Below are 13,840 nucleotides of genomic sequence, written 5' to 3'. Positions count from 1 at the left end.
CAGGAGCGAGCGTGGCAGGGGAGGCTGTGGCGGCTGTCAGAGCCGCGGGCTGGGTCCGGGGAGGCTTTGCGGGAAGCTGGAGGTGTTCTCTGCCGGGGACTGTAAGGCTGGCACCTTGCGTAGATGCCTGCGGAACTCAAACAGGTTAGTGCTAAACTTGGCTCCGTCCTCCGGGCGCGGGCGGGTCCGCGTGTGCGGCGGGTCCGGGGCGTGCGGGAAGGAGAAGGCTGTCAGGGGGTGCAAGGGGTCGCTCCTCGTGCTTCAGCCGAGAACGAAGAGCAAAAGCGGAGCTGCTCTTTCGAACAGAGCATGCGAGAGAGATTTCGCTTTTGTCCCTGCGGTGTTAACTGGTGAAACACCCAAAAAAGCAAGCTATTGTTCTCTTTGACCTTCTTGTCCTGCTCAGTAAATCTAGGGAACTCTCTGACATGAAGAGCTAGAAATAGTGCTTTTAAAAAAGAAAGCTTTGCTATTGTTTGCTTTGGTTAAATGTTTGCTTTTCCCATGCAGTGTTCCGTTGCTTTCTCTTTGATTTTGTTGTTGGAAGATACCAGGGAAATAACTTCAGCTTTTCACTCTAAATGTTATTTTAAATAAAAAGCCCTCTTGGCTGTTGTCTTAATAATAATAAGAATGTATTTACAGCTCTGTGTGAAAAAGATTTCAAATTTTATTCTTTACCTTGGAGTGTCATTGGGCATTGCAGAGTAAAGCTGTTGCAGGATAGATTTAAATAAAGAGAGATCATGTAGACTCCTGCAATTTATAGGTGCTTACCTCGTTAACCTTCATCTACCTGGTAAGCCTCAGGAAACCCTGTAAATTCAGGTGGTGGCAGAGTAGAGCTGCTCCTCAAACTGGGATGAGATGTTATCGTTTTCTGAACGCTCCTTTTTCTTCTCTACCTTTTTAATTTGAAAAGAGTATTTTAGGATAAGAAAATGCAACGCTAACACATCTCCGATAATACATCTGTGAATTGGTTTAGGTTCAGTGCACTGGAATTGTTAGAGGTGCTTCAATTTGGTTTAATCATGCTGTGTTCAACTTGTCCGTCTCGGTAACAGAAGGCTGAATCATTTCCCAATGCAAATAGGCTCTTGGTTCCCTTGAGGGGAAGTAGCCCTTTCAGCTGGGCCCTTGCGTGATCATTTCTTTGTCTGTAGGCAGTCCCTGTAATCGCTCCCTGCCTGCCAGAGGTGACCGAATCCTGGTTTTGTTTGGGTGCTTGTTTGTGTGTCATGCTACCTGTGGACTTTTTAGGGAGGAGGGGATTTTATTTGTGTATACGGTCCTGCTCATTCTGCCTGACCTGAAGTTTCTGTACCTGTCAGATTACAGGCAATGGGTTGTTCATTTTTAGATAGATGGATATAGTTAGCAGCTCATTGGGAATGTGGTTGTTGGTTTTGGGGGGGTTTGTTTGTGGTGGTGTTTGTTGTTTTTTTTCCCCCAGTACATGAAGGAAAAAAAATGAAGGTAAGGAGCAGAATGCAAACTGGGGAAAAAAAAAAAGTTTAATGTCTTGACCTGTGCAGTAGAGCTGTGTTATTGTCTTCTGGGTTTTCTGTTTTGATAGGAGGAAAAGCTTGAGTGAGTTAATCACTTCAGGTCATGCATTTCAGTTAACTTGTAAATTCTTCTTCCATATCAAAACAAAAAAATCTCATGGTTTTAATTTTCGTGCTGCCTGTCATAGATGAGGACCAGAGAGAGATATATTTATCTTTTCTGATAGAGCAAGATTTCTTGATTTATTCTGAGGTCTTTTTGCAATATAACTGATCAGTCTGATACTGCAACAGTGTATTGGAATGCTTTGCTTAATGAAAGGCAGTAGTTTTAAACCATGAGGTGTCAGAGAAATTTATTGTGCAGTTACAGAGCCTCTAGAAAATAATCTTTTAGCTGTAATGATCACAATTAAGTAAAACTAAGCCAAATGGATAAATGACTTTGAGGTGAATGGCAAGTCAACACAATCCATACAGACAAAAATGGGAGAGATACTGGAACGGACTTCTGCCACATTAACTAAAGCTCTAATGTGCTTAAAGACAGTCACGAAATTGTAATTAAAAAGAACCAAGAGTAACTTTTAACTATGCTTTTGGCTTCTACTGGGAATAGTCATTCTTCCTGAAGTTCTGGGCCACAAAAGTAGTATTGTACCTGGAAGCACTGGTAGTAGAAACAAATGCTGAGAAACTGTTCTTGTGGCCACGAGCATGCAGGGCAGGTGTCACCTTCTTGACACTCCCCCTTGGCTGTTCCCCTTCCTGCTGATGAGGGGTGAAGACTGCTGAAGTTTGTGCTGAGTATCTCCAGTGGCCTGAAAGTAAGTATAGAGTTTATGAAATTCAGACGGATCTTGAAGTCTGGAACTGTTAAAATATGTTTGGCCACTGTAAGACATACAATACAGCTTTGATCTGGATCTGACACCTTAAGTGCTGGGTTGCCTCAGGGCCATGAAGTTCTGACGGGGTAAGGAGTCAAAGTGACTTTTGCCAAGAAGCTCTTCGGTTCTGTGTTATTCCTGCTTCAAGAAAATACTTTGTTAACATTCCTAATTCAGGGACTGAACTCAGTAAGGCTGCCCTTCCTCAGCACTTTGTTCCTGAAGCGTTTCGCTAGGGCATGATACTGATGTGAGAGGGTATGAAATCTTAGATCTGGCAGAATGACAAAGCGGTTGATCCATTAGTGACATATCTGACATGAATCTGTACCAGTGATGGAAATCTTGTGGAAGAGATGTTCATAGTGGTGCAGCATGCAGAAGCATTATCATTTTCCAAACAGTTGGGCAAGTCATACTTAGAAAAAGCAACTAAGAAGAGAACTTGAGTTTCAGCGTGGATCTCTGGATTCACCCATGGATTGTCACATATAATAGGCCTGAAACATCTAATGTGCTCTCCTACCTTGGAGTGAAGAGATGCAGCAGTCTACAATGATGACTCCTGCCTGCTCCTTGAAGTGAACCCTTTGCCTGTAGTTGTGGTCTCTGTGGCAGAGCTGGGCAAAGGGAATCTGTTTTGGGACTCGGTTAATGAGATGTTGAACTGGAGCAACTGAGTGGAGGCACACATTCCCTTCTGCTAGCTCTCCCACAGAGGCAGTAACTCCCTGCAGGAGGGGGGACATTTAGGCAGTTACTGCCTAACTCACGTGTGGAACTTTGGAACTCAGGTGTGGGGTTGTGTCTTTACCTCTTGATACAAAGAGCTTGCACAGTGTGGTCCTTCACCATGACTAGGGTGCTCTGGAGCTGCAGCAGGACACGATGTGTAGGCTGTGAGAATGGAAGTGCTTTGTTTCTGAAAACGCTTTTGCAAGAACAGTGTTCTTTGAAAAGTGCTGTTGGAGCTGTTGGAATATGAGGGTTTATAATGTCCAGTTTGTGTGTCTGCCTGTGCATATACAGTTTTGTAACAGCAGTAGATGTGCCCCGCAAAGCATTCCAGTGATTGCACTTCCCGAGGCCGTGGTGCTTAACCACCTGTCCCAAAGGTCGTGAGGTGAGCTGGTGTACAGGGAAAATCAGGCTGTCTGCATTTTTTGCTTAAGTTACGTTACACTGCAGTTACTAAAAACAATTATTTTTTTTAAAAAAAAGCATGTACACTCAATGTCTTTCATTATTTAGAAGTGCTCTTACTATGGAAGATCAAAATGGGGAAATAAAACCATGTTAAACAATTGCATTTGAACCTGCACAGGCTGCATGTTTTTAACAGGGCTTTTCTCAAACGAGTAATCTCAAACACTCTTCTCTGAGGAGTTCACGTCTGCCACTAAATTAAGACTTTGATTCTGACCAGTAGGAGTAGTGTCAGGGTTACTGGCTTGAAAATACGTGTGACTTGTATAAAATATATTTGAGTGTTAAATAATAAGGCATTTCTCTGAATACGAGGATTTTAGCATGTTCTCGGTGTCTCTGTCACTGCATCTGTTCCTCAGTTGCTCACAGTTAATTTCCTCGGTGATGGCAAAATTGTGGAACTATATGAAGGGAAACTTCTAAAAAGCTCCTCTTTAATTTTAAGTATGCCATAAAGGTAGAGGAAACATACCAAAACATATTTCATTTACTGCTTCTTCCAACCCCAAAACTACTGAAATGCCTCTGCTAATTTAAGGAGGTGTTACTCCCTCCCCTCACCCCACAAGATACCACTCTGAGACACAAAACTAATATTTCTAAGATAATGTGGATTTAATTGAGGAAACTAAAGTTCAGACTCCACCACTGTTCGTTCACCTTTCTGGAAACATTTGTGAGTATGATTGTGTGAGATGGAAGCTTAAGCTTCACTGGGTTGAGAAGATCCTGTCCTTTGCTATTGCTGGCTGTTGGTTTCCCAAATTATGCAACAGGTTGCCCTCTCGGTTATGCAAACGTTATGTTTTCAGGATCATTCCGTGGACAAGGCTGGTGAATTGATCCAGCTTAAAAACTGAAGCAAACCCTACATGCTTTAAGAAAAGAATGATATCTTGAACCAGACTGTTTGAGGCCCTTGGAAGAGCTGTACCTTCCCCTGGGGGTGAAACAGGGAGGGGAAGCAGCTGGAGAAAGAAAAGGGCAAGGGAGGAACGTAAGCATGTGCATAGCATCTCACGGAACTACTCTCGCTGGTGAAACAACATCAAGACAATACAGGTATTTCTTATCTCACATTACTTGGCCTGGGAGCTCTGTGTACATTTTGTTTGGTCAGTTCTTTCTGAGGACAGAGGAGAGCATTAAAAAGACCCTGTTCTTCATGTTTTTGAAAACTACTGTTTCAGTAGCATCTTCTATGTGATTGATGTTGTCCAGCAAAACTCAGCAATGCCCAACAATGACCTTGTGGAAAAATTCCTGAAAAGGTTAAGGATGCATGTGCAGCGGGCTGATAATGGATGGGAACTTTCTTCTGTTGAATTCTGCCTTCCTGGGTATTTTTGTTAATAGAAGAAAGTCTTCCTCATAAATTCGTATTAGCCTATGTATTTTTTCATAGCATTGCACAAACTTGTTTATACTTCAGGAGGTAAGAGAAGGAAATTAATATTGTAGTAGCTTTAATAGTCATAAGGCTAGGGTAGCAGAGGTGATGTTTAGTTTATGTTCAGAGGTTTTGTTTCTAGTGAGAAATGGAACATAGGATTTTGCTGTTAGATTTTCTTTCCTTTTAAGGATGAGGGCGACCTGATGATTCCTCCCTGTGTCCCAACCATAGAAAAAATAGCAAGAGGAGAGGCTTAAGAGTGAATGGAGTCCCTGAAATAAATCCTGAGACTAGAGAAGAGTGTATTTAAAATTATTGGATAAAAGGAAAACTGAAACTCAGACTTGATAGTTTTAAATTTCATCATGTCCTTTGTGTCTTATGCATTTCATTAGGTTGTAGCCAGGCTTTGTTATTCTTTTTGTATGCCTAAGCAGTGAACAACTGTAACTGTACCTGAGAGAAGCTTCATGAGCACTCAGAGGCTAAAATCTCGCATTCTCTGGGGAATCGTAATCTTTTGTATCTACAAATGGCCGGGCAAGATCTCTAATGTCTTACTAAGTGTGGTGATTCCATGGACTCAGTGCTCTCTGTATACTGCAGTAATAGGAAAATTCATTACTTTCCATGGTGTTCTCTGCCTCTTTGATGAGTCAAGCCCACACCTGCTTAGAGCAGGAAATTGAAATGCCTGAGTTTTTGCCTTTTGGCTAATCCCACACATCTATCCTTAGCATCACAACACTTCTCTTTGGCATTCAAAAAATAAAGTGAAAACTGTTCTAAGTAAACCTGGTGAGTTTTTGAGCTTGGGAGTTTCTGCCTCCGCAAGCTAAATCACTTGGCAGAGCTCTGAACTTTTATTTTTAGTAGAACTTCACAGCCAGACCATTGTAATGTTCAGAGAAAGAGATGTTCCCAAAAGCCTGAAATGAAACCAAAATGTGAGGGCTTATTTTTATACTGTAGAGAATGTATTTTCGTGTGTATGTATATATGTGTGTGTGTGTATAAAAATACATATATGGAAGAGATGAGAAGATAATTTAAGCATTATTCTGGGTGAGTGTAGTGTGGCACTGATCAGAATCATCGGGAACATTCAGGACACTTTTCAACTTACAAACTTGTAATTCATTAAGGAGCTGATAAACAAATCGTGCTGCATATATTCTATGTTTAGTAGAGCCCTGAGATGTAAACATTTGCTGTGTGTGATCAGGATTATTCTGATGTTTGAATTGTAAACTCTTTCAAATTATTTTAGCAAGTTTTGCATGTGAGGCTATTTGCATCTTTTGATGATCTGATTCTCAGGCAGATTCAGTGTTATGGGAATAAAGGCCCTTTTGGTTTCTGGGCATGGCAGCGTGTGGGCCTTCGCTGGTGGGTTTTGTGATGCATTTAACAAAGACGTAAACCAGTGTTTATACCAGAATGTTATGCAGAGATGAGAGCTTTCCAAATTTGAATGAGGTGGAGTTTAACACGGGCTACTGAAAGTATAGTAATGTGGAGAAAGGAAACCACCAGTATATAAAACTAGATACTGCACTTCACGTGATACTGTTACGATAATGAAAACCAAGTTGTTTTGTTTTGAATGGACAAAATGACTTATTTGTAAAACAGATAATGCAGGTGGCTGGATTTCTCTATCAAAGCCTTCCCAAATCCTTGTTGATCACTGGTAAACCAGAGCCCAATTCTTTAAATTGAAATGGTGGCTAGAAGCTCTTCCATGTCACTACTGTCTCACATTGGCATAAATTCTGTAGAACTGCTGTGGTTCTGCATCAGGTCATGCTGATGTTCTCCCATGTATATAATTTCCTCCCAGTCACCTTGCTGACTTCTGTTTAGTATTTTGTCCTTCTTAAACCACCTTCTTAATGGTAGCAGTGATGACCAGAATAATTCTCCTTTTGTTCCTACACAGTAAATTTGGAGGAATGTATTACCATTTAAACTTAATCCAGCAGATGCTTTATGTTACTGGCCTCGGTTACATTGGTTATCAGCTCATCTGTAAAACCAGGAATATGTTTTGGGAGACCAGTGTTTCCCAGCTGTCTTGGTGATCTCTCTCCCATTTTAAGTCTCTGATGAATCCTAGATATGGTTTTCACTAGTTTGAATGCAACTCTTTATAGATAATTTTTTATGATGCTCTAAAGAGGGAACAGTTATAAATACTCTTTTCCTGGGTTGTAAAAGATTTCAACTTAAATGCCAGATGCTGTGAAAGTAAGGAGTGACTTTGTAAATTGTAGATTTTATTCATAAAATATGTGTTGATGCTGCTTACTGTTGTGAAATCTAACTCTCACTGCTTTCACAGCATCTGGCTATGAGATGTCCCCTTGAATTCCTGGAATGCCGGCAGACTTTTTTTTAAGAGTAACTAATGATATTGAGTTGCCTTTAATGAAAATGGAAAGGTTATTCTGTGCTGGTAACTTCAAAAGCTGTATGGTTTCATTACTTCCCCTAAATGCTGCTTGGCTTGTTCGTTGTCATGCCTTAGTTGTTTTCTGTTGAGTTGGTTAATTTTGAAATTAGCTGGTGTGCTGTAGAAGTAGTTCTTTACTGTCTAGTTGCTCCTTCCTTTATTTGCTACTAGATCTTATAACTACAGTTGTATCTCTATTTGAGGAGAAGTGGTCCTCATATCATATGAGTGTTATGTTGTTCTTGAATGCTCTTGAAAGAGGTGATTGGACTTCGTGGGTGAGATATTTCCCTCTGGTTGTTATCACTTGTTGCTCATTTGGGTAAAGAAAGGGAGCAGGTGAAAGCCCCTCCTAAAGCAGCACTTTACTGCCCTGTTTCTGATGGGTGTGAGATTGTAACCAGAATGGCAATACTTAGAGCATTCCCAAAACTTAGGAATTCAAGACATGCATAATGCCTTGCTTTGCACATGCATTGAAACCTACAGTGACATGATAAGGGTACCCCCCAGCTTTTTAATAAGCTTGTTGTACTTTCTGGTTCTTGATTCTCCTCTTTGCCCAAAAGGAATGGACTATGGTATGTTTACAAGAGTTTTTAAAAAATTGTATTTCTCACATTAGCATATGTAAATGTGAGTAAATGTATGTAAATGTATGCTAGACAAGGAACATTTTGCATTTGTCCTTAGCAATTTCATCTCATCTGGGTCATTCTTTCTCTTTCTGCCATGACATGTTGTTTTATTACCTGAGGTTAGAATGCATCTTGGTCACGGTGACACATTTATCTTGTATTTTATTATGTGATCTTATCGCATCCCATTTCTTTCCTCTTTTCTATTCAGCTTTTCATCTGCCAGTGACAGTCATGACACCAGCTAGTGGCACAGTAATATCAGGGCTATGTATTAGTGCACACTGTTGGCAATTTTTAAGGGTAATACTTTGTTTCTAATGTACAAGATTCTTTTTAGCAGGTTATTTCTGGAGGGAAGAGCCATTTGTAATTACATCAAAAACAGCAGCCATCAATCATTTTTGATGTAGGAGACAGCAAAAAAGACTTCCTTGGATAACATTCAGTAAATGTGAAGCAAGCAGAAGGTGACACTACACCTTCTCTCTTGACTGCAACAGTACAAGGGAGGTGCAAAGAAGTGCTAATTTGTTATTTGTGTAATAGTGACAGACAGACCTTTGCATTTGCAGTTGCAGCTTCTGTATTTTAACATACAAAAATAAATATTTTACATCAACTCTATAAAAATGTGAAGTGAGACAGAGAATGTTGTTTAGTACCATTGTTGAAAATGTTATGGCTCCTTTTTAATATATTGGATTTTAAAATGTATTATTTTCTACCATTTCTTCAAGGGCCAAATCTTCAAAGGGAAAACTGCTGCTATATAGGCAACAAAAAAATGAGGGGCAGACTTTCAGGTCTTTCCAGGTATACACCAACTGCAGATAAGGTTAGAGATCAGTTAGAGTGCTGTGTCAATCCACTGAACAATTTTGAAAATCTGGCTGCTGGTTTTGGTGTGTAAATAGCAACTTAAACATTTCCCTGGAAGCTTTCAGTCTAGTGTGACATTCTTTTAATCCAGTAAGTTGTTCTGCTTCTTGGTTTTTGAAACTCCAGTCAGAATCTTCTTTGTGTTTCGGTTACATGGGATCAGTTTCTTTTTCGTTCTTTCCTAAAGCTGACACTTTAAAATTTCAGGTTAACAGTGCTAACGCAAACTTTTCAATACTCAGATAAAATGTAATTTTCTTCCTTTGCTGCCTCCACCAAGAGGCATAGCAAATATTGTATAACACCCATCCTAAGCTTGGCTGGATTCCAGAGACTCTTCAGAAAGAGACACTAGTAAAATTGGCATCTGCCGTGTACATCGAGATAGTAAAGGAAGAGTCATGTCCACAGCAGCTGAAGTGCTGTGTATGCTTGTATAAATACACTGCAAATGTGTGGGTGTGTTTCATGAATTGTTGCTCTCTGAATTTTCTTGTGTTCAAAGAAACTTGGCCGAGGTGCAGTATGTGGATACTGTTTTGGCAACTGGAGTCACAAAAATATTTACGAAGACTGTTGGGTTCTTCCCCCATACTCTTATCCCTTCTTCCTGTATTTAAAATTCCCTTAAGTGTTTTGTTCTTCTAAAAAATCCACAGTTTTCTTTTAAAGGGACAGGGAGAATTACCTTTCTCCTGGGTGTAAATTATAGATAAATGCTTTTTAAAGATGCCTTTAAAATTTAAGGTAATGATGGAAATACACTATTTAAACTGTGTTGTTTTTTAATGTTTCCTTTGGTCTACAAAGACTATATTTAGGGGTGGCCAGCAAATGGGGAAAAGGTACTTTTCCTCTCAAAATTCAGCTCCATGTTCTCCTGAGGAAAAATGTCAAGATGGCTTTGTTTGGCACTTCATGCCGTGTAGCTCAATTAGAAGCACTCTTTTGTGGTTCTGCCAGATTGTGTTTCCCGTAATGGTGGTGGGAATGCACTAGGAATGCCCACAGCATTGTGTGAGCTCCTGGTTTCGTCCAGAATGGATGCAGGCAGTGAACTTTGTTGTGGAGCATGGTTGGTATCAGACTGCACACCTGGTGAGTGTGTGGGAGATAATGTGAAGTGATGAAGGCCAACTTCTCCACTGGACAAAATAAACTTAACTACTGGCCCTGACAACTGCTGAGGACAAATTTCTCAAAATTATTGCACAGTTTCACGGTTTGACTAGTTGAGCAGTGCACTTCAGTCTGTTGTTACAATGTCACTTCCCCCCCCCCTTTTTTTTTTTTTTTAATTGGTCTCCGAAATTCTAGATTTGGTTCTGGTAACACTCATAGCAGTTTAGAGCTGGCTTTCTGGCAGAAATCACAATCTGGATTTTGGGCTTCGGGCAGGTACAGGTCTAAAATGTCTTTGGATTTAGCTGAGAGTTGAGGGAGAGGGAAGACTGTCATGAGCTGATCAATTGCCTTGGAAATGAAAGAGTTAAGAAGGGAAATCTGATTGCACAGCTGAAATCTCAATTTGAACTTGTGGTCTCTTGAGAGAAAATGCCATTCAGCACTGTTGCACAGAGTTATTTCATTCTTAATTTTAATTGACATGTCCCAGAATGCAACCTTCTCTTGCAAATCCTTACAGTACAGAGATGTTTGTGAATCAGTGTGTCTCTGCGTGGGCGATTTCTGTGTTTCAAATTCAGGTCATCATTAATTTCCCTTTTGATACTAGCATTGTTTCTCCCTACATTATTCACTCAATAGGTTTATGAAATTGGCATCAAACTTTCCCTGAATAAGATGCTAGTCATGTCCTGGGATTTCAGTTTAATGACCTGACCCTGCTCCCTTTTTTCCTCTCTCTCTCTCTCTCTCTCTCTCTTTCTCTCATTCCCCTACCCTCCTGCAGGTGCCTGTTGAACAGGTAGAAGTGATGCTTCCATCATCAGTGTTAGCCCCTTAGCTCGGAAGCAGGGGCATCCTGTGCAACTTCAGTAACAGAAAAGTATTTTATTGTTGTAAAAATGGCACCAATGTTTTAACTTTATCAGGGGGGAAAAAAACCTCAAGCAAAAACTTGTTCTGGTGTAACATCAATTTTTCATTCTTCTTCCGGGTTTAATTCAAACCCAGTTATTTATAAACCTAGCAGTAGTGGCGGAACTGTGCAGCTCTATTCTATGGTAGTTCTGAGGAGTAGAGATACCCGCCTAAAATTTTTTTTTAGTATTTTATATCTCCAGTATTGATTGCCTTTTCCAAATAAACTGTATGTTTGTCCAGTATTGGGATTACCCCAGAACTTAATTAATGTTCCTATAGCTTTTGTCTCTGTTTTGTATCTGATGGGCATCAGTTGAAAGAAACACTTTACAAACAGTAAGGAGCCTAAATGCATACAGTAGTTGCAAATGTAGTGGGAAAAATTGTCATTCAGAATATCAACTTGTGGTTTAATTAGTTCTTAATCTGTAGATGAGCAGATGAGGACAACTGCAGGCAAATCTGGAACACTGAAAGTTTCTAGTTTGACTACCTCTCTAGCCTATAATGGATAGGGTTAGTGCTACAGGTCTAAATGCTTTGAAAGTGTAGATTTCCAGAGTAGCATTTGTTTCTAGTTATATTTTTTTCTGTTATTTATCATCTTTGTCTTCATAGCTGATTTTGCTGGCATATGAGTTGTAGTAGCTATGATTCTGGAGAACAGTCTTCATTATCTCTGGGATTTCTGCGTAACATCTACTCCATTGCAGAAACCACGCAGTGTTTGGATGGTGATGATGACGATCAGATTTACTGCATCTGCACAAGAATGTTTCAGTTTACGAAGGGTTACTCTCAGTCTCAAAGACAATAATTGAAGTCCTCTCAAGGCTTTGGCTTTTTTAGATAATACCCACTGTTCACCTTTTTCAGAAAAAATTGACCAGAGGTAATGTAGGTAGACTAAGTAGGAAAAAGGGCATGCATTCTTAATAAAGCATTTATTTTTTTCCCTCTGAGCATAAGTAGGATGTGTTGGGTTTTAACATAGGAAGTGGTTTTGTATTGTTACTACTTTATCGAAGTTGAAGCAAGCTGTTGTGAGTTTATCCTTCCTAGTAGGACTAAGCATTGTTCCTTGTGTAGAGTTCCTCACTTACCACAAAGACCAGTAGCCTGTTTTATAGCTGCTTTCTGATAAGATTTGAATGCCCCTAGATAAAAGGAGACAAAGCTCCCTGGTTTTATCTTTGAAGCTGATGGATCAGCCATAATGTAGAAACAGTGCAGTTCAAGACAGTGTGCCAAGTGAGGGCTGGAACTGAGAGCATGGTTCATGGCCACTTCTCCTTCCTACGAGTTAAATGCCCATCCCTGGACTGACATTAATTTCATAAACTCATAGCTAGAGCCTGTAGTCTCCATCACATGTTTCCATGAATCTTGATCTGTCACATACCTATACCTGGGATGTTTCCTGAACGTAAGCTTTTCACTGCTACCTGGGTGGTAAGCAAGTGAATTTTACTTCTGGTGGGCTGTATGAGGGTCCTGCAGAACTTGGTTTTGCTCGATTTCAGTCTTTTTAGCGCAGTGGGAAGGCATGCAAGTAATGATCATCTCTGACTGGGTGTTTCTTAGAAATTATCACTGCTGGCTTATTTTTTCTGGGGGTTTTCTGATCTGGGGTTTGGAGCAGGAAGGGAGCCTGCCTAGGCTTTGTCTGGAGGTCATTTCATGAATAGCTGCTGTGATCTGACAGAGTGTGTGATTCAGAAGAGAAACTAAATTTAGTTCTGTTATCTGGTCTTTGGTATTATACTTAATTTTGAAAAATGTGTCTTTGAATTTTAAGCAGGTGAATTAAAAGTAACCGTGTTTATACCCTTGTACAGCTGACTGAGTGCTTTAGCTGGGGTGGGGGCTTTATCAATTATTAAAGTGTGGACTTGTTTGGTTTTGTCCAGCTTCAGTGCAGAACACAGCCTGCTGAACTTGCTGAGGGGAGGTAAGTATGAGAGCTTTGTTCTCAGCAGAATCATTTGTCTTGTGTATGTTTCCTCAAAACCCTAAAGATTTCAGAATCTATTAGTGTGTACAGGTGTCTGTTTCTAAACTAGAATGTGCATAATATTACAAATACACTTTATGGGGGCTGTACCCTAAAAATTTGAAATGTGTCCCTGTGGTTTGTTTTGGTTTGTTTTCTCTTTCTTAAACTTATCCCCACAGATACCCATATACTATAGGTCTGGGGGAAAAAAATCGTGTTGTTTATGTGCAGCCTATTGTTCAGTCAAAGTGCATATTATCAATGGTCACATGCTTTGCTTAAATATTTTATAAGATCAGTGTATAGTATGGTAACCCTGCCTTCTTTCTGTTGTCTGATTGTGCATTTCCACTTCTACCTAGTTAGTAATCTAGACAGGCTCAAAATATGTAAGCTTTTAGCAGATAATTGATTTCAGACATGCTTTGTTCTGAAAGTTCCTCTGTTGTGCTCAAATGACAGAGCTTTGAGTGGTAAGAAACTTTCTTTTTTCCCCTTGTGTTCTGACTCTACAATGCTGAAGTGATCTTGTATCTGTACAGAGGGGTGTCTCCTGTTCCCTTATGCCTCCAATATGAGGCAAAAGCCATGCAGGCTCATGCCAGTAGGATAAAATATGAAGGCAGGAAGGTTTTAGACATTGCTTCAACATGAATCCTGACAGAACTGGATGGGGAGCACATCCAGTGAAATGAAAGCCTCTGTGCAGCAGTCAGTGTATGCTAGTAATGTTTCAGGCGTATGACAATGGAACTGGACTCCAACACTCAAAAAAGAAACGTGGTCAGAAACTAGACAGAAGAACTGAGCTTTGGTTGCA

At 40.2% G+C, this 13,840-nt stretch overlaps 1 protein-coding gene across 11 annotated transcripts in view; it reads left to right on the top strand.

Moving 5' to 3' along the window:
• ARVCF (ARVCF, delta catenin family member) overlaps positions 1–13,840 on the top strand; it is a 287,342-nt gene that overhangs the window by 132,523 nt on the left and 140,979 nt on the right. For 2 of the 11 annotated variants that reach the window (XM_026859521.1, XM_026859518.1), the window contains exon 1: positions 8–144. The exons of the other annotated variants lie outside the window; for them this stretch is intronic. In XM_026859521.1, coding sequence (XP_026715322.1) covers positions 124–144 — 21 coding nt within the window. In that variant the 5' untranslated portion in view covers positions 8–123. Of the gene's footprint in view, positions 1–7; positions 145–13,840 lie in introns of those variants that run through there. 11 annotated transcript variants of the gene reach the window in all.

The sequence above is a fragment of the Athene cunicularia genome, assembly GCF_003259725.1.
Source record: "Athene cunicularia isolate RWA chromosome 15 unlocalized genomic scaffold, athCun1 chr15_part1, whole genome shotgun sequence".
Taxonomy (NCBI): Eukaryota; Metazoa; Chordata; class Aves; order Strigiformes; family Strigidae; genus Athene; species Athene cunicularia.
The sequence above is the reverse complement of the archived record's forward strand: the minus strand, read 5'-3'. Positions and strand labels throughout refer to the sequence as shown.